Source organism: Mycena indigotica (genome assembly GCF_014461135.1).
Source record: "Mycena indigotica strain 171206Taipei chromosome Unknown Mind.scaff0004, whole genome shotgun sequence".
NCBI classification, from domain to species: Eukaryota; Fungi; Basidiomycota; class Agaricomycetes; order Agaricales; family Mycenaceae; genus Mycena; species Mycena indigotica.
This window is the reverse complement of record NW_023503003.1, coordinates 608,272-631,411: the sequence shown is the minus strand read 5'-3', so window position 1 is coordinate 631,411 and position 23,140 is coordinate 608,272. Positions and strand designations below refer to the sequence as shown.

The 23,140-nt window shown below is 54.2% G+C and overlaps 3 protein-coding genes across 3 annotated transcripts; 1 reads left to right on the top strand and 2 right to left on the bottom strand.

Annotated features, from left to right (window-relative positions):
* Positions 1 to 14,622: 14,622 nt before the first annotated feature.
* Positions 14,623 to 15,009, bottom strand: MIND_00411900 (MFS general substrate transporter; the record flags this gene model as incomplete). The annotated part of the gene is made up of 1 exon (XM_037360941.1): positions 14,623 to 15,009. One exon carries the CDS (start codon positions 15,007 to 15,009, stop codon positions 14,623 to 14,625), a length of 387 nt encoding a protein of 128 aa, XP_037221233.1.
* Positions 15,010 to 15,536: 527 nt separating this feature from the next.
* On the top strand, positions 15,537 to 16,907 carry MIND_00411800 (Carbohydrate esterase family 16 protein; the record flags this gene model as incomplete). Its single annotated transcript, XM_037360940.1, has 9 exons — positions 15,537 to 15,658; positions 15,706 to 15,793; positions 15,843 to 15,916; positions 15,969 to 16,131; positions 16,191 to 16,247; positions 16,289 to 16,337; positions 16,395 to 16,669; positions 16,721 to 16,773; positions 16,826 to 16,907. The coding sequence occupies 9 exons, from the start codon at positions 15,537 to 15,539 to the stop codon at positions 16,905 to 16,907; spliced, it is 963 nt and encodes a 320-aa protein (XP_037221232.1).
* Positions 16,908 to 16,974: 67 nt separating this feature from the next.
* Positions 16,975 to 18,513, bottom strand: MIND_00411700 (uncharacterized protein; the record flags this gene model as incomplete). Its single annotated transcript, XM_037360939.1, has 1 exon — positions 16,975 to 18,513. Exon 1 carries the CDS (start codon positions 18,496 to 18,498, stop codon positions 16,975 to 16,977), a length of 1,524 nt encoding a protein of 507 aa, XP_037221231.1. The 5' UTR covers positions 18,499 to 18,513.
* Between the last annotated feature and the right edge of the window lie 4,627 nt (positions 18,514 to 23,140).

The following is a 23,140-nucleotide window of genomic DNA, read 5'->3' as shown; positions in this document are numbered from 1 at the left end:
AGGCAGCAGGTGCCGCTCGTGGATGATTCCAAGCGCTACAGCACGAAACTTGCTGATCCAATGATGACACACCTAGCAACAACATATCAGGGAATGTACGGCGGGAGGCAGTTTGAGATGTGGAAGGCCAACGGCGAAGACTTGCGAGATAATTTTGGGAGTGTCCGCGACGAGTTGAAGTCGCTTTGGAACGTTGTGAGACGTTTGGAGAGTGGTAAAATGGACGCACCAGTAGCCGTCGGCACAGAAACGACAGCCGGGTTGGAATATCTCAGAATCTCCCACTCAAGGCTTCAGGATGCGGTGGAGGAGTTGCGTGAACAATTGCATATATTCAAGATGCTGGCAGGACAAAGAAGAGAGCCCGATAGTATCCTCGACTGCCAGACGGACCAAATGGTGCAACGGATCGATGATCTCGAGCACTGTGTTGGGGTGTTGGCCAAGACAGTGCAGAAACAAGGACTCTCGGTCCGAGAAGACCTCAACGAGGCGTGTGGACAGCCCCACAGGACGTACGACTCCCAGCGAGCCCAGGGGTCAAGACGCGGCGATTTGGACCAGTTGAGAGCACAGATGTCAAGGCACCAAGGGCCAAAAGAGGCGAATCCACTACTGGATGTCGAAGATGCATTGCTGATGAATTGGCTTCGGGAGGAGTGGTCCAGTGGCCGGAAAAGCAACCAAGAAACAATGGATGATCCCCGAGCATTTGTACCGCTGCTGACGATGAAGCAACGAAGAGCGCTTGAACGCGCGGAAAGCGCCAAGTCGAAATCTGTGAAGAATGGTTCAAAAACACGGCGAGGCAAGCGAAGGCAACGAACGCACCGAGAGCAATTGCCAGAAACGAGCAGACGGGTTGATTTGCCCGCCAGTGATTGCTAGGGAGTGATTTGAGGTGCAGACAGTGCATGGGTGCCCCAGAAGCCATGGAACCAGTGGCGAAGACTTGGGTTTGACGATTTTGGGATGCCACGTCACAGCCGAGCCATCCGTTCGTCAAGACTTGAGAGGGTTGCGAAGTGATCTTGGATGTATTAAAAGGTCCGGGAAGGCAAGCAATAGGATGGGAAGGCTGTTGAGAGTGGCGCGAAAGAAGACCCCAGATGGTTGATGCGGCGGAAGACAAGATGCGAGAACAAGCTAAATCACCGGTGATCCGAAATTTAATCCGGGAGATCCACGGGATCAGCTGAGTGAGGACACTCAGATTTCAAAAAGGGGGAGATGTCGAGCGCCGGGACGCGTAGGTGGGGGGAAAAGAGCTGGAAGCGCCACTTGCGGGTGCTTTTGACCCCCAAAATCACTCTGGAACAGTTCGGACCGGGCCGTGGCCGGCCGGAGGCCCCGAAACACGACATGGGACGTGTATGAGCTCAAAACGCTTGCTGAAGCAAAACGCGAGAGACTGAGACGTCTCAGTATGCATTAAGGGGGTAGATTGAAGCGGGATGAGACGAAACAAGCGTCTGAAACTGTCTCAGAGCAAGACATGTGACCGGCAGCCGCGGCCAGGGATTATGTAAGGCTGTGACGGCCCTAGGTATATATTCGCGCTGTATTGTAGCATAGGCCCCAGAATACAACGTGCCCCCCATAGCAGTTCTATTGCTCCCCATAGTGGAAAGTTGAACTTGCTACCCTCAAGAACACCTACGACGACGACGAACCTCTGATTGTTGAACGAGTATTGATTTGTTTTACAGGACATTGGAGTGCTAGCTTGATGTGAAGACATGAAGATGGGGAAACTATGCTCAGATGCGCTTCCCTTTATGGAACGTCGCCCTCTTTGGATGGAGCGACCCATATTGGAGTTGTTTATGCCATTTATGGTGTGGCAACTGATGCTCTTGATGCTAGTTGTTCTTCCCTCAATGATGAAGACAACAAAGGGACCAGGTAATGTATCTATTTTCAGCAACGACATACCAGATGTGACTGTGACTGTGACCACTACCATTTTGGGTTTTGGTGTTGGTTTTGGGTTGGGATCATTTTGGAGTGGGTTGTTGTTGTGGGGATGTTTGGCTACAAGAGGCATGCTCTGTATGTCATATCTGTCCTATCCTACATCAACACCTCCTTCCTCTCCACCCAACTCAACATCATCATCATCATCAACAAGACCACCACCAACACCACCTTGCACACCATCAACACCAGCAGCACACTTCCCATCATCAACATCATCACTGTCATCAGTGATACCATCACACTCACATCACCTTCACCTCCTCAACTTGTTCATCATCATCTTGCTCTTATGGGTTGCAGCATGGATATACTTTCCATGGAGCCCTGAACACACAGACCTTGATTTGGGTGTTTTGGTTGTTTGTGGAGTTGTTTCTGCATTCACCATTGCTCGCATTTCATGCGTTTCATTCGGGTCAGGTACACAAGGTGGTGATGGTGCCTTGGCTTTCTTGGGACGCGGTGCAATTGGTGGAATGACAGTCTGCTGCTGCTGTGCACCAGACATGTTGCTGGTGGTAGAAGGGACAGGCGCAACAGATTCCGTGGCTGCAGGTGGTAGGACATTGATTTCGTCACTGTAGGTTCTGTGAGCGGCAAGAGGAGAATTGAAACAAAACTTGCAACATGTCAACTGGCAGAATGATGGCGGGGGGGGAGTCGTAACGGCGGGGGGAATCGTAATGGTGGGGGGAAATGGGATAGCGGGGGAGTTATAATGGCGGGGGGAGTCGTGACGATAGGCAGAGTTGTGATGATGGGTGTAAGCTGGATTGGTGGCGCGACAGGCGTAGGCTCGACAGGTGCAGGCTCGACAGGGGGAATAGGGACAATGGGTGTAAGCGGGATGCCTGAATTGACGGGCAGTGTGGCTGGTGGAGGTGTTGTAACCACAGGCGGAGTTGGCGGGGTCGACATGCGAATAAGTGATTCATCTAGAACAAAAGGGTAAATAAAAAAGAGTAGAAAAGAAGCCAAAACAACTACCTTCGAGAAGACGGCGGCGTTTGTTTACTTCGCTATCCTCGTTGTCCTCAATTTCCTCATCCACCTCTTTGTTTGCACGCTTTTTCGCCGACAAGCCATACCACTTTACCCTAGGATCATTCGGGCGCCAGTGTCGATACCGCCCTGCAATGACTTCGTTGGCCTTCCAATGCTCGCAGCACAAGCCGAGATATGGGTAGTACTGCTCCAGTTTATAAACTAGAGCACACCGCACATATTCACCCAAATGTGCAAGCATCCCAGTTGCGCGGCCACATGCGAGAACATCCCACAGAAGGTTGTCAAGTGTTTTGCGAATGTCGCCAAATTCAAGCCCGCCGATGATTGTGCCATCCGGGCGCTCGCAGTACAGGCCTTCGTTGTTGATATCATTTTTTTTGTCGGTTCCACCTGCCTTCTTCTTGGTCTGCTTCCCAGTGCTGTCGCTGTCAGCAGTGAATTCAGCCTTGGTCCAGAACTGGATTAAGGTATAGTTTTCGCGGAGAGGTTGTGTGGTAATCATTGCCGTTGCGAATGGTAGGAAGTGTTTGGTAGGCTTCGTGAGCTTCACGAAGCCAGGGTGGGTCATTGTTTGCATTCTGGACAGCCTGCAATATCCTCTCGAGTACAGCGCGCTGAGCTCTGCATAAGAATGTTAGAATACCAAACTGCCAGTAGAAAGCGTAGCAACACACCTGAGTTCTCCCTGCACATAATTGACTTCGCGTCCAAGCCCTTGTACTGCAGAAGTTGTTTCCGAAGTTATCCCAACCACTGTTATGGTTCTAGAGCTGGTCAGCAGGTTCAGAGAGAACAATATGCACACACTGAGTAGGTGCTAGGTCCGAATAGGTCCATTGAGATGCTGGAAGTCGTGGGACTAGGTGACGACATGTCATCCTCGTCCAGTTGGCTATAGCCAGTACTCGGGCTGGATAAATTGGAACGGAGTTGACTGTAACCAGTGCTGGGGCTGGACAGGTTGGACCGCCGGGACAAACTTGAAAAAGAGGGTCGGTGGGGAGGTATAGAGAGGCCCGAAGATGGACGGGATGGCCCAAGCCCAGCAGCATTTAATACGTGCATGAGAAGGGGGTTGGAAGAGCCCATAGTAGTAGAAGGGAAGAAAGCGAGCCCATAAAAGGTTTCGCTAAGTTGTTATTTGGTCACGCGATTGGATTCATCGCATTCTCGTTGCGCTAATATAAGCATGCATTAATTACTCTGTAAAGCTACTAAGCCCAAGCCGCTCATACAGGAAATATGTGCCCTTCAATTTTTGCTGAGCTTCTAGAGAAACACCACGGTTGTCGGGGAATGGCACCATTGCAACCACCGACTGGATTGACTTGGCAAGAACAACACGAACACCACCTAAATCAGGATATGCTACCCACAGGCTCCCAGATGACTCTTTCAATAGTTGACGATCGGGAGAGCCAAAAACTGAGACCATTGCCAATGGAATGTGTTCATTGGATGGAAGTCTGTATCGGAAGAAATACAGGACTTCCGCAATCTCGAAGCCCTCAGGCAGACTTGAGGGAATCTAAGCAAAATGATTAGCAACCTGCTGCAATATGTTGAGACTGCTGACCTTAACAATTCGACTGACTCGGTTCTCTGCAGTCTCCCCATAAGCAGATCGGACAACCTGCCCGTCAGCCATTGCAAGTCGCGCCCAGCGTTTGATACGGACGACTTCCGACTTGTCATCTACAGATATCTGCCAGCCCCGCTGCAAATATGCATATAGCGCTTGGCGTTCTTCTGCCGTCTCAGGCACCCGTGCAGTCGCATCCATTTTTGGACGTAGTTGGAACCCGTCCCCGATATCCTTCCCACCCATCGGTACCTCATTGTGACGAGTTCGATCGAATGAAGGATCCATGCCTTTGAGTGCATTAATCTGGGCCCGAAAGACACCTCGTTGAGATAGATTAGCGTAAATATGCTTGTGTTGCTTGATTTCTCCGCCTAGATTGCCAATGGTCCGCTCGAGAGTCCACTGGGCATACAAAATGAGATTTCCGACTCGACGAACCTCCTGCACAAAATGCAATGGTGAATGAATGCTTTGCCGAACAAAATGTAGACGCTCGACTCGTTTCTGGTAGTAGAGTATTTCAAACTCATACTGGAATTCTTGAATGAGTTTATATGCAGAAAGCAATTCAGCTCGAGAAATCTTGCGTTGGTGGAGAAGACGAACAACGTGAACCAGTTTGCAAAAGTTGACCCAGTATTCCATCGGAAGCAGACCATAGAGAAGAGCGGGGGCTAAACCAAATAGCCAGTGCTGCCACTCTTTGGCCTTGTAGCCCGAATTGATCTTCTCGGAAGGGTCTCGAGGAAGACGGTCATAGTCGTCAGGAAGAAAGTGATGGGAAGCGGCGACAGCAGCTCCATGAAGGACCCAAATATCGCCAAAAAGCACCCGCCAAGGCCACGTCTCGACACGATCTGGTGGGTAAATTTTATCGAGCTTGCCGGTCCACAGTCCTGAGAGGAGGTCACCGATGTTGAGAATATAGTGCATAAGATCTGCGGGAAAGCATCGTGGTGGGAGGTAAGCAGCGAGGAAGTCCGGAAAGGATACTCGGCTTTCCAAACCCGACTTCGGTTTGACGCTGCTTGTACTGGGTAGGATTGCGTGACTTCAACAGATGCAGCATCGACATATTATATTGCTCGATAGAAGCTACAGACGAGAGAGATCGCCGTAAATCACCAAGTTTGATGTCAGGCTGCTCAGCAATACCGTTGGCTGAGTTGTCGGGTCTGAGAGCCACAGGAAAGTACTGCGGCGCCTTGAAAACGATGTCGCCCTTGCATTCCACAGAAGAAGCGACAGGCAATCTTGGCGTTATGTCCGTTAAAGCCACTCATATGTTGCTGTCCTGGCCCATCGGCTGTGGACAGCAGCAGGAAGAGATAGCAAACAAAGAGCTCGTCAGTTGACGAGTCCCAGATTGGGAGACCCTCGCGCTGGAGAACAGCAAGGTGGTGCAGGCCTACGAATGTGAACGAGTCTGAGTTTCGGGGTGGATGTGGTCCTGGAATGAAGCCACCAGGGACAACAAACTTCTTCTTGTAACGCAAGCCAGGTCGGAGGTCGAGAATAACCCAGATATAAATCCAACAATCAGACATCTTGTGTGCGTAGAGCTGGGCACCATCAATAGAGAAGAGCAGGAGCATATCGGTTGGCTTGATTATGCCATCGCGGACCAGTTGGGCATAGTCTGACCCATCGAAGATGTCCTCCCATTCAGTCGACTCAGCATCGCTAACCGTGCCATACTTCTCACGGCGGTATTTGAGCTCTTTGGCCGTCTCCGGATGTCGCCACAGGCCTTGGATGTATGCACCGATAGGAATGGTCCAGAACTTGGCTGCAGCGACACGCTTGCCCTTGCGAAGCTGCACTGGGTCATATCGAGAAGCTCCGCAGTCTGAATATGGGCATTTGTCGAGATGCGCAAAGGGTCCGGTGAATGCAATACAGCTCTTGCCAGGACACATATCCGTCTCAATTGCTTTGATGCCGGTGACGTCCTCCAACCTCCGCTTTGTCTGCCAAAACGACGGGAACGGATCATCTGGATACCGCTCTTTGTGCCCATCCCGGAATGCATTGAAAGTTGCCTCCGAAACAGTGTAAGGGCAACCCCGGAGGCCTGAGATCAAGGTCCTAGCAGGGGAGGATCCAAAGCGTGAACATTGGTAAGCGAATACAAATGAAGCTGACCTAGCAGGGGAGGATCCAAAGAGAAGAAACTCTAAGGGTCCGCCTGCTAGGTAGCTGACTATATACTGCTTGTCCGTAGCTGCCGCTGTCGGGCACAGAAGGCTTGGGCGGCGTCGCAGGCAAGGTCCCAGGGCGACCGTCGGGAGGGCGTTGACGGATCGGTGATTGTGCGGGCGAGATGGAGGGCCGGACCGGAGACGGAACCGAGTCGGACCGGATCGGAGGCGTCTCCGAGGGGCCGAAAGGGAGGTTCCCCTGACATCACCCCCCTTTGAATGCGGCGTCCCGACGCATAGACCGGAACGGAATCGAGTCGAAGGTCGCGGAGGCGATGTGTCGTGGCTTGCCAGGGTACTTACGATAGAACTCCGCAATTTTCTCCGGGCGAAGACGCGGTCGAAGCGGACCCATTGGTCGTGCGATGCGTCGTAGCCTTTCCATCTGACGAAGTAGTTCAGCCGCTTATACCTCACCCTTGCGTCCCAGGATTTCCTCTACTTCCCACTCCGGGACTCCGTCCTCGAGGTCCGGAGGGGGCTGGTCGTAGCCGGGGCGTCCGTCGAAGGGGTCGTCCTGAGCGAGCTCGAGCTTGACGACGGGGAAGACCGGGTGGAGCTTCGAGTAGCGGGAGGGAGGTCGAGCTTGTAGGCACCTTTGCTGATCTCCGCGACTATCTTGAACGGCCCAAGGCGGCGATGGGAGAACTTTTCCGAGGGGCGAGTCGTCCTGATGTCAGAGGCATCCAGCCAAACACGGTCGCCAACCTTAAACTCCGGAGACGGAGTCCGTCTCCGGTCGTAGTAGCGCTTGTACTCCTCTTTGGCCTTAGTGAGCGCGGCCTTGGCTTCAGCAACACCAGTGGCGATCCGGTCGCGGAACTCGTTCACTGACTCCATGGCGGAACGGACTCCGGGTTCGAAGCCCATGCGCGGGAGCCGTCCCGTGTCCGTCATGAAGGGGACCTGCTGCGTGGAGGAGTGAACGTGGTTGTTGTAGGCGAACTCCGCGGCCGGAATCAGCTCATCCCAGTCGTCCTGCTGGTAGTTGGTGAAGATCCGCAAGTACTGCTCCAGCTCCTGGTTGACGCGCTCTGTCTGACCGTCTGTCTGCGGGTGGTACGCGGTGGACGTGGCGGGCTTGATGCCGATTAGACGCCAAAGTTCTCGGGTGAAGTCCGCGATGAACTGCGAGCCGCGGTCGGAGACGTACTTCTCCGGAGTCCCATGGTGCCGCCAGACATTCCGGTAGTAGAGGCGGGCTGCCCCTACTGCATCGACCGTCGTATGACACTCTGAGAAGTGGGCGCGCTTTCCGAGGGTGTCAACGACGACCATGATCGTCGTACCCATGGGCTTCGGGAAGCTCTACGATGAAGTCGACGGAGACGGTATGCCAGCGTTCCGGAGGCGTTTCCGTGGGGTGCAGTTCTCCGTGGGGCAGTCTCCGGAGTGCCTTGGTGCGACAGCACAAGTCACAGGTCGCAACATACCGGCCGATATGGCGAGACATCTGAGGCCACCAGTAGTTCCGGGAGACCAACTCCAGGGTCTTGAAACGACCTGCGTGTCCGGCGACTCGGGTGTCATGGCAGAGCTCGATGATGCGTCTCCGGAGGTCCTTGTCTTTTGGTACGACGATCTTTCCTCGGAAATGGAGAAGACCGCCGGAGACGGCCCACTCGTCAGAACGTGAGGAGCGGGGGCCTCGAGCTTGACCTTGAACCTTAAGAAGTTGCCGGGCCGCTAGTGCGACGGGCTCCTCCAGGTCAGGCTCACCGGAGAGGGCATCACGGATGTCACGGAGGAGTTCAGAGCCGGGACCGAAACGGAAACGCCCTCGAGTGCGCGGGACGTGGAAGAGTTCAGGCCGCAGAAGGACGACGTCGGAGTTGTCGGAATCGACTCCGTGGTCGGGTCTCCGGGAGAGGGCGTCAGGCCGACCCATATCGCGGCCAGGTTTGTGGTGCAGCGTGAAGTCGAACCGGGAGAGGTACAGAGACCACCGGGCCTGTCTCCGGTTGAGGTGTTGCGTCTTCCTGAAGTACTCCAAATTCTTATGGTCAGTCCAAATCTCGACAGGGTGCGGGCGCCCTCGAGGAAGTGTCTATATTCCTCGAGTGCGCGGATGATCGCGAGCATCTCCTTGTCGTGGATTTCGTAGTTGCGCTGGACATCATTTAAGCTTTTGGAATAGAATGCTACAGGGTGCCACTTCCCGTCCGGGGCGGATTGTGAAAGAACCGCCCCCGTCGCATAATCAGAGCTGTCCGCCTCAAGTCGGAAAGGCCGTGCGTCGTCCGGAATCGCCAGGACCGGTTCCGAGGTGACCGCGTCCTTGATCGCTTGGAACGCGGAGGCCTCCGTCGCCCCAAGTCCATTGCTGGTCCTTCTTGGTGAGCACGAAAAGAGGGCGCGCAAGGGTTGAGAAGTCCCGAATGAACCTGCGGTAGAAGTTAGCGAACCCGAGGAACTGCTGAATGTCCTTCTTGTTTTCCGGAGTCGGCCAAGCGGAGACGCCTGCGACCTTGACGGGGTCCATTTCGACGTGGTTGTGGGAGATGATGACTCCGAGGTACTCGATTGACGATTTTTCAAAGTCGCACTTCTCCGCTCGGAGGTACAACTTGTGCTCCGGAGTCGCCGCAAGACCTCCTGAACGATCTGCCGGTGTTTCCGGAGGTCGGAATGGGCGATCAAGATGTCGTCAAGGTAGATCATGACGTCTCCGGAGAGGATGAGGTCCTGAAAAATGTCATTCATCATCGTTTGGAACGTCGCGGGAGAGTTTGTCAGGCCGAAATACATCACCAAGGGCTCGAACAGGCCTCAGTTAGTCCGGAAAGCCGCTTTCCACTCGTCACCTTCCCTGATCCGGACGTTGTTGAAGCCCCAACGGACGTCCGAGTTTGGTGAAGTAACGAGCGCCTTTGAGCCGGTTGATGAGGTCGTTGATCAGCGGAAGGGGGTACCGGTTTTTGACAGTCATCGCATTGAGAGCACGGTAGTCCTGGACGAAGCGGAGTCCGCCGTCCTTCTTCTTGACGAAGAAGACCGGAGACGCCATCGGAGACTTGGAGGGGCGAATCCGGCCCGTCGAAAGCCCTTCTTCGATGAACGCGTCGAGCTCGCGTTGCTCGAGGGGCGAGATGGGGTACACCTTGCAGTTGGTGGGCTTAGCGTCGGGGACGAGTTCAATGGCGTGGTCCCAGGCTCTCCGCTCCGGTAGCGTGTCGAAGGACTCCTTGTTGAAGACGTCCTGGAACTCCTTAGCCCAGTCCGGGATCTCGGAGGGCGGAGGGGCGGAGTTCCTGGCGAAGGCTTCGGCCAGGCGTTGCGAGACAGTACTGCCAGCGCGTATCTCCTCCGAGGGGCGGAACGAGGTGTAGAAGATGCGGTCACCATCTTCAAGCTGACCATCGTCATCGTCGTCGTCGGAGTCCGGCGTCAGATCAGGCAGGCCGGAGTCGTCACCGGAGACGGAGTCGTCTCCGTCATCAGACCCAGAAAGGTCCATGGCGCAGACCGAGGGGAACGGGCCGGAGCGGAGACGCTTCTGAAGCGACCGGAGTCGCCGCAACTCGGTCCGTTCGACCCGCTCTTCCTCACGGCAGGTCGAGCAATTGCGGGGGCACCGTGTCATCTTGACCTCCTTGGTTTCCCAATTGATCTCTGGGTTATGTTTCCGCAACCAGGAATACCCCAGGATGAGGTCTTGCTTGCCAAGATGGGTGACGGCCAGCTGAACTCGTTCGGCATGGCCCTTGTAGCGCAGGACCAAGTCCGCGATCTGTTTGATGGAGCCAGCGTCATTGGGGGGTGCCATCGACATTGAAAACCGGAATCGGCTGATCGAGGGTGCGAACCGGAATGCCATTCCGAGCAACATAGTTCGTGTCAATGAAGTCGGAGGTGGCACCACAGTCGACAAGCCCAGAGAGTGAGAGCTTCAGCGCCTGGTGGTGGACTCGAGCTCTAACGGGAGGTGGAGGGAGTTCGCCCCAGGGGCAGCGGCAACGGTGTACTGCTTGGGCAGTTTCTTTTCCCAGGCAGTGAGGCGGCGGAGGAGACGATGACCGGAGTCGCGGGCGGAGTCGGAGACGGAGTCGAGGCGGGGGCAGGAGAGGGTGTGTCTTTCGTTTCGGGCTCATTGTAGGGCAAGGAACTGCATTCATCATACAAAGAGGCAAAACGATTTATAGACGCGAACGAGGGCACACCAGTCACTCGTCGCGGGGACAAAATCCTCTCCGGCCATCGACTCCGCTGCCGTCTCCGGCAGGGCAGCTGTGTCCGTGTAGCGGGCGATCAACTCCGCTAACATCTCGTCACCGAGTTGTTGGATCACCTCGTCGAGGATGTCCATTGAGCGGACATCGGCGGGGAGGGGGCAATCCCGGCGAGATGGTTTGGGTCGCCGCACCTGAAGCAGGCGCGACGAGGGGCACCCCGAGCCCTGGTGCGATCCAACTCCATAGGGACGGGAGCTGGAGGCGCCGGAGCGGGGCGCGGGCCGCGGGGTGGCACGACCGGAGCCACCGGGCGGAAAGGGGCCGGAGCCGGGATGCGGTTGACCGGAAACGGAGTCCGAATCAAACCGCCAGGCGTCTTGGGGGCGGCTGACTTGATCAGCTTGGCCCGGACCAGGGCCTCGTATTGACGGAAGGCCCGGGTGCGCCAGCTAAGGTAATCCCGGAGGTCCGGGGGGTCGTTCGAGGACGTGATTCCGTTATTGATCAAGGGGTCAAGTCCGTGGCGGAACTTGGTCACCTTGACCAGCGCGTTTTGAATCCGGCGAGGTCCATCAGGTCCTCGAAGTCGTCGGTGTACTGGTAGACATCCTTTGTACCCATGTGATAGGCGGAAGTCTCCAGCTTGGAGAGAGCGTGATCTTGCTCATTCTCCTCGACGAACCGGAGTCGAAACTCGAAACGAACGAGCCCCAGGACGGAAACGGAAACGGGGCTTTGCTTCCGTGGCGCTCCGCCCATTGCTGAGCGGGTCCTTCTGCCATAAACGACATGGCATAGCGGACGGCCTTTTCCTCGCTCGCCTCTCCGTTGACCACGAAGGCCTCAGGGGCAAGGCGGGCGTAGGTGCGGACCGCGTAAAGGAACGCGGGCCGCGTTTCCGGTCGCCGTTGAAGGTGAACGGGGGGTTTGGTCGCAAGACCAATTTTGAGGGGAGGTTGATGTCGCCAAAAAGGGCTTCGAGTCGCCCTGGACCGGAGTCGGAGTCGGAATCGACGTCTCCGGCGATGGTGTTTGGGGTCCGCCAGCATTATTAGCGGCGGCAGCGGCAGCGGAAGCCTGGTTGGTGAGTAAAGCAAGGGCCTCAGTTAGGCTATCGATTTTCGCCTCGAGTGAGTCCAGCCGGGCGTCTGCGGTAGGAGTGACTCCGGACGGCATGACGGGTGCGGGGACCACAGGAGTAGAGGAGGAGGGGACAAGTGGCAGGGGCGGTGACGAGGGCGGAACGGACTCGTACTCCGAGCCTGAGTCAGCGCCGAACCTGGCAATCTTGTCCGGTTGATCCCGTAGAGAGTTTCTTCTGCTGTAAGGGCAACCCCGGAGGCCTGAGATCAAGGTCCTAGCAGGGGAGGATCCAAAGCGTGAACATTGGTAAGCGAATACAAATGAAGCTGACCTAGCAGGGGAGGATCCAAAGAGAAGAAACTCTAAGGGTCCGCCTGCTAGGTAGCTGACTATATACTGCTTGTCCGTAGCTGCCGCTGTCGGGCACAGAAGGCTTGGGCGGCGTCGCAGGCAAGGTCCCAGGGCGACCGTCGGGAGGGCGTTGACGGATCGGTGATTGTGCGGGCGAGATGGAGGGCCGGACCGGAGACGGAACCGGAGTCGGACCGGAATCGGAGGCGTCTCCGAGGGGCCGAAAGGGAGGTTCCCCTGACAAACAGGATCATTCGGTCCGATAAATGTGCGGAAGGCCTGCCGCAGAGCTGGATCGCTCAGGTCAACCTGTTTCCGTGGCGGGTTCCAGAGGCGCTCGTTGTCTGCTGACGAGAGCTGGCTGTTCGCCTTGCAAGCACCCTCCAAAAGCTCAATATATTCAATTGAGAGTTGGAGCTTCTCAATCTTGATCTCCTCCCGCGGAATTGAGCGCCACGGAGGACGGGGCAATGAGTTTGGCGCTGCAGCAGCAGGTATAGGCCGAGTTGGGGGAGTGGGGGAGGGAGGCATTGGAGGGTTTGGTGAATCCGAGCGGGCCGGCGGAGCCTCTTCGATCAGATGCTCGTCCAAGTTCTCGAGCTCATTCTCGCTAGGCTCTGCCTCTGGCAACTGGAACGCATTGAAGTTGAGCACCTCAGAGACTTCGTCAAACAGCTCCACCGCGTTCAACTCTATTGGGTCAAGGATGTCTGGCTCAGGGAAAGGCGGCGGCTGCGCAGGTAAACTTTCAAGTGGCAGAGCAGCCTGAGGTGTCTGTGCATGCTCGCAAGTTAGATCAGACAATGAAAACAGCTAAATACACGCACCGGGTCTATTGCAGACGTGTCGAAAGACTGCTGTAAGTCAATCTCCATCGCAAAACTTTGCATCTACATTGTTGGTTAGTGATATATTCAAGTTTAAGATCTTTCAACAATCCGCATACCTCCGGCTGCTTCAAGTTGAACGACCCTTCTGGCTCATCAGAATCACTACGCGGGCGCGCTTGTTTGCTGGGTCCGGCAGATGCGGTCTCGATGTGACGAGGAACAGCGCGGCGCAAGGGCTTGGTGGAATCTGTGTGGTGGCGCAAGGGCTTGGTGGAATCTGTGTGGTGGCGTCCCCATTTGCGTCGATCGACCTTGGCTCCGCCACCACATAGATCCACACATTTACAGAGTTTTTGCCCGTCTGGGAAGACATATCCATCATCGAATCGCGACCAGTTTTCTCTTGACATCCAAGTAAGTTGAGTGCAATGAAATGAGAAAGAAAGTGAGATGCATCGATAGATAATTATAGTTGGTTGCCAAATATACACGACAGCTCGATTCATCTCGCATAATGACGCACTCAGCACTTCTTCCCGTTTGATCTCACCACGCCTCACCGACTTTTCACTGGGGTTCAAGGGCCACAGAGTGGTACGATTCACCTCGACCTTTTGACAAAGCTGCGGGGCGGATTCGGCGCGGTTTGGAGTCTGAGACAGGAAGGCCAGACGTGGCGGGGCTCTCTCAGGCAGAAGTTGCGGGCAAATCAGCCAAGAGTGCGGCTAAAAAGGACCACCATAACACACGCCATACGTGTACCAAGCTTCTTGAGCGCCTGCCGCGTACAGCGCTGGATGCGGGCGCCTCAGTTTGAGTCCGTCGTGGAAGCTGTGAGCAAGCGTGGGACCGCTGATCGGACATCGGCCCGAAAGTCACGCTGTGACGACTGATCTTCTGTGGCTTTGCCCTTGACAACCATCTGCCCCGACGACGGAGCCATGCATGCAGCTTGTGCAGAGAAATCGTTGGCGTGGACGGCAATGTCTAGCTGCGCCCTGGCAGAACTCAGGCTTGGGTGGATGTGTTTCTCTTCTTGCCTCCGCCCAACACCGCCCGCCACGGCATAGCGTCATAGAAGCCCGACCGTGACACAAACTCCGAGCCGTAAATGGTTCAGAACGACTCAAAGTGGGTACTCGTAAAGAGTGTCTAGCCCTTGCTGACCCTGGCACATGGCCTTACAGACGCTCTGTAGCCGTCTCTCAGTGCTCACCATCCACGTGGCGGAACGAGTAGGGCGACCGGTCCAAGATGTTGTTTGTCATGATTGGTGCGTCGTCAGTGCATGGCTCTTGTTGACAAGTCTGAGAGAAGCCAGGTTTTGAGTCATCGCTGAGAGCTTGTTCGGTAACGGAAACGCTCCGCTAACACTCTCAAACGCTTGCAAGCATGTAATATCACATGACAATCTACTCAAAAGCTTTCTTTATCGCTCCTCCCGTGAGCAGGTTGCCAACGCCCTTCACGAACAAGCCCACCCCGTAAAGCACGCCGCCAGCAAACAAAAACGGCAACACGAGGATAAGCCCGAGGCCTTTCCCGATGTCGAGCAATATATGCTCCCGCTCTTCCTCCGTCGCATTGTCCAAGTTATCTGCTTGTTCTTCCCATCGTTTACGCTCGCAGGGTTCAGGATGTGTGTCCGCCAGCTGGCGCATGAGCTTGATGATCTCTTTTTGGAGCTGTTTCGCTTCAGACGGCTGTCGTTCGCGCTCGTATTGGCGTAGCTTGAGCTTGACAAGCTGCTCAAGCTCAGAGGCGGTGTAGCTCGGGGGACCTTTACGGTGGACTACCATCTATAACGGCTTCAAGTTGAGCTTCAGTCATTTCTCAAGCAAGTGTTAGACTCACCAAGACTCAGGTCTGTTGCAACTATGCTTGGTCTATCCGCGTTGGGGGTGCGTGGGGGAGAAGAGCTCTATTGCCGCAGTGCCCTTGCAGTTATAAGGAGCAGTGGCGTCAAACTCCAATTAAAGCACACCCCCATCAACTTCTTTTCTTCCAGTGATCCCCGTCTCTGGGCTCTATTCCAATCCCAGAGGCTCTAACTCGGAGTGCACTGACCTACATGCCGCGCAAAGGCTTTCCTCGCGCTGCCAGCGCTATTGCACAAGTCCGCTAATCGTTGGGTTGCTCGTGCCGCGTTGATCGGTGCATGACATCAGCTGACAAAGATTTTGCTTCTTGGCTTCGACTCTCATGGCGCTCACTGACGGCCCGCGCCGGGCTTCAAACACGCAGGTTCTCCCGACGTTTATGCGGCGCGTCTTAAGCACGTCGCACACTGGCTGACGGCCTCTATCTTTGCCCAGTCAAATTGCAAATGGCGCGGGGAGTCGCTGTTACTGTGTTGCTCAAAGGCCTTATTGGCGCGGAGCTTGTCTCAGCGGCTGCTGCTCATGTCAATGGTCGGAGTCTGCCGGAGCCAGTGTATTGGTTCAGCTTGTGCGTTGTCCATACCTTTTCCCAGCCCTTATTCAATACCTTTCCAGCGGAGACTCGTACACCCAGACTGGCTTCAATATCACCACTGGCCCGCTCCCTTCGCGCGACAGGCCGCTGGGGAATCCGACATACCCCGTTTGTGCTCTGCAATGTCCTTGATGCTAAAATCACTGTCTCTGGTTAGGGAGCGACTGCGACGCCCGGGCCCAACTGGATCGACGTTGCGACAGTGGAGTATAACCACTCTCTTGTTCTGACGTGCGTGGCCCGTTACTTCCCTCTCTCATCGACCAACTCCAAGCAATACTAGCTACAACTTGGCCTTCAGCGGCGCCACCATCTCGCGCGACCTTGTCCTACCATATGCCGACTTTGTCCAGACTCTTCCCGACCAAATCGCGCAGCTAAAAACGTGGGATGCTGGTCAAGACCGACGGCGTTGGAACAGCGAGAATGCGCTGTTCTCGATCTGGGTGTGTCGTCTTCCCAGGGCTCAATATACTCATCGACGAGGCTGACGGGGTTCCACCAGCTTGGAATCAATGACATTGACCTCAGCTGGGCAACGGATGTCGACCATCCTCGGTCCGTTGATGAACATCATGTAAAGCAAGACTTACACGGCCACAGTTTAACGAAGCAGTTGATTGCACGATACTTTACGCATGTTCAAACTCTCGTATGTCGGATGTTCTACCTATTGTCCCCATTACCTGACAGCTACTCTAGTAGTAAGGATGTCCCTTCCTCCACCATTTGTACTTACCTCTCAGTGATTTTGGAGCGCGAAATCTCCTCTTCATCAATGTTCCACCGCTTCAGCGCGCGCCGGGCATGAACGATGCTAGTCATAGCGCCGCGAACCGAACATTTGAGGCGAAGATCATCCAAAACTATAACGCGCAGCTGTCGGCTGCCGCGCACCATTTCGCTGCTTCGAATCGCGGCGTAAGCATATGGGAGTACGATGCACATGCTGCTTTCAACCGCGTACTTGACAATCCCGCGGGGGTGCGTACCGCGTTTGATTCTCTTCTCCCAAGACATCTGATCAGTGTGCAGTATGGGTTCAACGACACATCAGGCGACGATGGGAAGGCAGGACAATTCTGGTAGTAAGTCTCTGGTTTCATGGTCTTGTTGATCAGCGACTGACCTTCTGCACAGTAACTGGCTGCATCCGGTGTCTGCAGCGCAGGTAGTTGTCGGGCGAGAGATCGGGCAGCTGTTGCGGGGGACGGCGTGGTGACCGTGGTGTCATGATGTCCCATTGGCAACAATTTTTTTTTCAAGAAATAGAAACAGAACGACCAACGCTAAGCTTCGCAAATCCATTCTCCTCTGCTGCCAACACGCTTGACATACTTATGCACCTTCCGCACATCATCCTCCTCAATGGCAAAGACAACTTTGCAAAGCGTCGAAGCTGCCTGTTGCGCGCTGAGTGCCTCGGTGATTTCCCGCCGAATCGACTGCTCGGACAACTCGCCGCGGGCAGACGTAATACGGATTTCGAGGGCCTCCAGCAGTGGCGGCAGCACCAGCATACCCTGTTCTACGAGCTGCGACAAGCGCGCTTGCGGGCCGTAATGGGCAACGAGGGTGAAATCGCGAAGTGCAGGGTGGAAGCGGGCAACGGCTGTGAAGACTTCCGGGAGAGTATGAGTGGGTAACGCGCTAAGCAGGCGCAAAACGCGCATGTTGTCATTGATACCCGCCGCCTCGATTGCCGCAATAGGTGTTTCGTCTTTTCGCTCGCTCTTGCCCCGAAATGTGTTAAGCGTGTCGAGGGTGGCGCGGTTGGGCAGGAGGAGTCTAACAAAGTTGTAAGGGCAACGCAGGCTCCGTAAATTCGGGAGTGCCAATGGCGCCAGAATGAATGTCCGCCCGAGTTTGTCCATCTCTGATTCCGTGTCAGCTGCGGGCCCAAAGCCAGGGAGCGTAAAGCCCGGAGGGAGCGGCAGCCCCGCATTGACCATCTGTTCAGAGAATGCGGCAAACATGGTAGCCAAGATCTGCTGCTGTCCAGCATCGAACCTGGGGATGAGACCTGCATGCGATTGCGCGTGGTGGCCAATGACAAGCTCCAGGAGATGTTCGCATTGATCGAGCATGGCAACGATGGTGCTTATATCCGACTCGGGCGAGATGTCGATGTGTAGAAAGCGCAACGCGGGCAGCGGAGTTGACTGGAGAGCCACAAAGAGAGGGTTTAGTCCCAATGGGCCGAGAAGTGTTAGCCGCTGGATTGTCTTTGGGTCAACGACATGCAGCGGCTCGGTATTGGGATAGACCAGAGGTCGCGAGTCTTGGAACGTAAAGCTTTCGAGGGGCATAGGATTGCCGTCTTCGAGCTCGCTCCCGCCGATAAGGAGTCGGCGGAGCAGCGGCAATGACTCAATCGCCTTGCGCATATCCGGGGCCTCGAAGTCTATGCCGGCTTGCCAGAGGGTGAGCTGGACCACCCCAACAAAGCGCGGAAGGATGGGGAAGAAGTTGGCAGGGACAGCCTCTTTGAAATTGCGGACCGCCCCCAGAGCCATGGGATTCCCCATTTCCAGATGGTCCGCGTAAATGATCCTCTTCACGAGTGGCGCCAGCGTCGTGCTCTCTGAGATGCTGACAAACCGCTGTACAAACGCATCGCGGGAGGCGTTTATCACCTCTTCAGTACCGTACTGGCCGTCTGCGACGACCACACGGAGCAGACGGAACAAACAAGGCTGGGCGAAGTCGTTGAGAGTCTTGCATGTGAGGGCGACGTTACGCAAGTTTGTGGGGTTGAGCAAGGACAAGCAACGATTCCAGAGTTCAGGGGGCAGCGTGTCAAGGTAGTCCATGAGCTTTTCAAGTGTGGTGGTGGAGTAGACAAGAGAAGAGATGTCACTCGTCACGCCGGACACCGGACGAGTGACGCCGCGCCGGCGGCACGCGCTTCTTTTGCTGCCTCATTGACGCCGTCACCCACTCCTTCCCTCCCAAAAACTGAAATCGGCAGCCCAAGCTAAGGCACCACGCGATGGCCAGCAGGCAAAGATAATTCGGAATGAGGCCAGGTGCTGGGATTCGGGAAGCTGGGAATCACGTCAAGAATCAGGGTGGAAGTCGAAGAAACCACCTTATACTAACCAAGGGGGGTTCAAGATCCTTATCAGGCACATGGGGTAGGGGGGGAGGGGGGCCCGGGGGGTCCCTGGGGGGTAAAAAAAACTTTTTGTATATAAAAGATTTGGGCCTTATATGGGTATAAAGACACTGAAAATATAGTGTATACCTTCTAATTTCTATAGTTCAGCACTCTCATTACTTATATCTATATACTTTCAGGCCCATGCACTTGGATAGCCCACTCTGTCAGAGGCCCATGCATCAGGTAATTGATGAGAGGTGAACATGTTGGAGTGTTGATATGGCCTGCCATGTGTGTGTTGGAAGGCTCTAGGTACACCCCCAACCCACCATGACATCCAGAAGATATCACGCGTAAATATCAGGCTAATATCATAGCAGAATATCAATTATATACTAGTATCAGTAGAGAGATCAATAGAATATCATAGCCCAAATATCTTCAGGATATCATACTGAGCTCTGGATACAGTCTCAGCAGTGTCAGTAGTACTAATTAGTGCTGTCCAATTATGATTATGAATACGAAATTTTCATAATTTATTCATATTCATAATATATTCTCTCTGCTGGAGCATATTATAATTGTATTCATATTCATAATCATAATTGGGCTCAGAATATGAATATATTATGAATATATTCAATTATATTCAAGCTTCACAAGTCTGCACATAGTGCATATAATCCACCTTATCTCATGGTTTATTGAACCACTCCTTGGTTATGGTTGTTTCTGTGGCCAATTTTGCAGTCATTGAGGCATGCATATCTGTCATCCTATGCTTGATGCTGGAGTCTGGAGACCAGGTGCCCTACAGAGATGCTCTTTGCAGCCATAACCAGGATTGGTAACATAGCCTGGATATTCTACAACAAGATATTAAGCTGAACAAAACTCTAGCCTAGGTCAAGTATGATACCTTCACCAGCGAAGAGTATCATCAAAGTCCAGGGTAGCAATATAAAGGTCAACTTCAGCCTTCTGTCAGGGCTGGATATGGATATTGTCCGGCCTGATTTACTGCCAAAAGCCATTGATATGGTAAAGACTGAGTTTGAAGATGTTGCTACTGCTGCTAGTAGCCTGCTACAGAGCTAGTACCTCTGGCTGAAGGGCTTGCTGGTGTATTTGAATATAATTAATTATGGCCAAGGTATAATATATTATATTCATAATATATTCATATTCATAATCACTCATATTCAATGGGTCTGAATATGCAAAGGGCATAATATAATCATATTTATTCGAATATATTCAAAATATATTCTAGCATAATATAATTGTGGACAGCACTAGTACTAATAGCGACGCACTCAGAAAAAGCTCCCCATATGCTTTGCAGCCTGAACGATGCCCGCCGGTCTTCCAGTCCGCCTTCTGGCACGCTTTTGAGCAGTAATACATTGCCTTGCAAGCTGAACACTTCCTGGTTTCTTCGCGGAAGAGAACTTGGCAACACTGTGCACATGGCCGTCAAATAATCAAGCTAGAAGAAGAAAAGTGTGGAGACAGACCTCAATATTGTCGCATGCCTTGAGCTCCAACAATTTGTCCTCCTTGCAGGTCTTAAGCAACTCAATCCTTTGTTCAGCTTGTCGCTTGAAAGCGAGCCAAGAATCATATACAATGGATGTCTTGAATGAGTGCTGGTCTTCGAGATCTTTGACCTCCTCCAGATGCTTGACCAGCTCAGAAACAAAGAGATGGTCGATAAAGTTGAGCGGCATCCACTGGGTGAAATAGCGCTTGACGCTCGCCTTCAGCCGCCCGTCGGTCAAATACGGGCCTGAGGCCACGCGGACAAGGACCCGGAGCAGCCCCGCGTCAAGGGCATCAAAGTAGTACAACGCGCCTTGTGTGGGGAGCAAGAGCCGCTCCAGCAACATGAGGCCCTGCCAGAGGACCTCCCCAAGATCAGGCTCCGCTGGCCCGGATTCATCCACAAGATTTGACATCAATGAGACAAGCGGCCGGATCACATTCGCACGCCGCAGCTCCGCGCCAAAGTGTGTGACAGGCGTCTGCAACAGACGGTGGTGTTGCAATTCAGCTGGAAGGAGCGCCAGATCGAGCTGCGTCATGAATACGATGGCATATTGGATGGCCCAGACGGTCGAAGAGTCGATCAGTGTTTTTCGCCAAGTCAGTGTGCGGAGGGCAGATAGAATTCGCCGCCTCGCGCCGCCCACCTGCCGCGAACCGCCGCTACCTTTACCCCCATCGCCGCTTTCCCATGTCACGCTTCCGCCACCGTCACAAGGTGGGGAAGCGGCTGGGTAGCGGCGAAGTACATGTTTTGACACACATATGCACTTCGCCGCTCACCCCTGGTGTGCGATCAAGCCGGACATGACAACAAGCGACCTTCGAGAGCCGCAACTTGGGCCGCCGGGCTCCAACCATGGGTCCGGCTCTAGCGATTCTCATGGCGACGTCGTTGCTCGTCACATCGAGCTCATCGCCGTCACACAGTGGAAGGCGGCGAAGTTACTGATTTTTGGCCTTTCACTTTTTTGTGTAGAACGATGTATTCCATGCTGTTTTACACTATAGTGAAGTGCCCACAACCAAATTTCCATTTCTTCCGCTGCTATGTCCATTTTAAGTCATGAATTGATCTTGAACTTGAGGCTTACAGCGCCAGCCAATGTTCAACACGGCAATGCATGCACTCTCATCCGTAACAAGGGTCCCAATACGAACTTCTCAGAAGTACTAAGCATCGCGGCCTTGTCTACTGCTGCTTCGCTGTCGCCGCACCACCGCCATCGTGCCGCACAAGCGGTAGCGGCAGGGTAGCGGCAAAGTACTCAATTTTTATGATTTGGGATTTTTATATGAGCTAGTAGCGCTCAGGAGGCGGTATACTACAGTGAAGACCGCATACTCAAATATGAAGTAGTTCTTTCAGAATTCCCATCTTAAGTAATGATTGATATTGTTGTCGACATTGGCCTCGATGACAAGCAGTCACCGCCCAAGGTCCCAGTACTGCCCTCTTACATCTGTCTAGGGTTGTGGCAGTGTCTGCCGCTGTTCTGCTGTTGCCGTCGGCGCTGCTATTGCGCCGCACAAAAGGTAGCGGCGGGGGGGCGGCGAAGTACTCAAAATTTATGATTTGAGTTTTTTGTAGCATCAAGTAGACCTGGACCTCTAGTATACGATAGTGAAGACCCCGCTCTCAAATTCCAAGTCGTTCCTTCGGAATTTCCATTTTAAGTAATGATAAATTTTTAAGGGATTGAGAATCAGAACATGAACACCGTAATATTCTCCATTATGTTGGATATAAATATGAAGGTATTCATCCTTGGTCTCTGTTATTACTATTCACAATACCTGTGGTGGATAGCGAACGGTACAATTGGGTATACTACAGCTTGCTCATCCCAGCTACAATATCATTAATCCCACCTCTCGTACGCGTGCAGCGTACACAAGTAACAGCCGCATCTGTGCATGCATGCAAAGTTCCGCGCATTCATGTCAACGGCCGCGGGACAGTTTGAGCGGGAGCCAGCCAGTCGAGGATGAGCTCGTTGAGCGGTACGCCGCTCAGGTATCAGCGTGGCCAGTGTCGCACGACGAGTGGGCAGGCTTTAATAGATTATTGAAGACAGACGCGGGTCCACCCGGGTAGAATGGTCTTCTCGGTGCTGACATGGAGTTTAAATGATTTCGCGAGTCAGAACAAACCAGGCGATGAACCCATCACCCAGGACCCAGTGCGGAGCAACTGCGGGCATCAGTGGTTGGCTTGCGCCAATCTACCATCGCAATGGCGCGTTCTGTGCGGAGGTTGGCACAGAACTCCACCTCTCTCCCTCTAGCTCCCACGCGCCTCTTCCGCACTTCACGCCGCCTCAAGGCCGCGCCCAAACTCGTTCAGAACCTTCCAACCCCACACCCTGGACTTGCTGGTGACTCGTGTAGACTTGCGCAGCGATCCACGGGCTGGATCCAGGCCAGCGCCAGACGCGATTCTGGCCAACTCAGGCCAAATCTTGGCTGTTCCGGCCCCACCGGCCCCGGAGAGCATCGCCCCCGTCCGCGAAGCCTCACGGGACGTATCCAAGGCGCTTTGGCGCATCATGGTCGTTGAACAAGCACAGACTGGGGAGCTCCAAGGAAGATGTGCGGCCATGTCTCTGCCGCAGCTGCCAGTGCACTCTGGCATGAAAGCACCCGATCCCCGGGCCCGAGAGCGAGAGCGAGAGCAAGCCAGTCCATGCCGTCTGCATTTGCTGGTGTGCGGCGCTTGCGAGTCAGGCGGAGAGGGAGAGCGACGAGCCTTGCGAAGTCACGCGTCGCGTCGGCGAAGACTCGGATGGGCTGCAGCTGGAGCG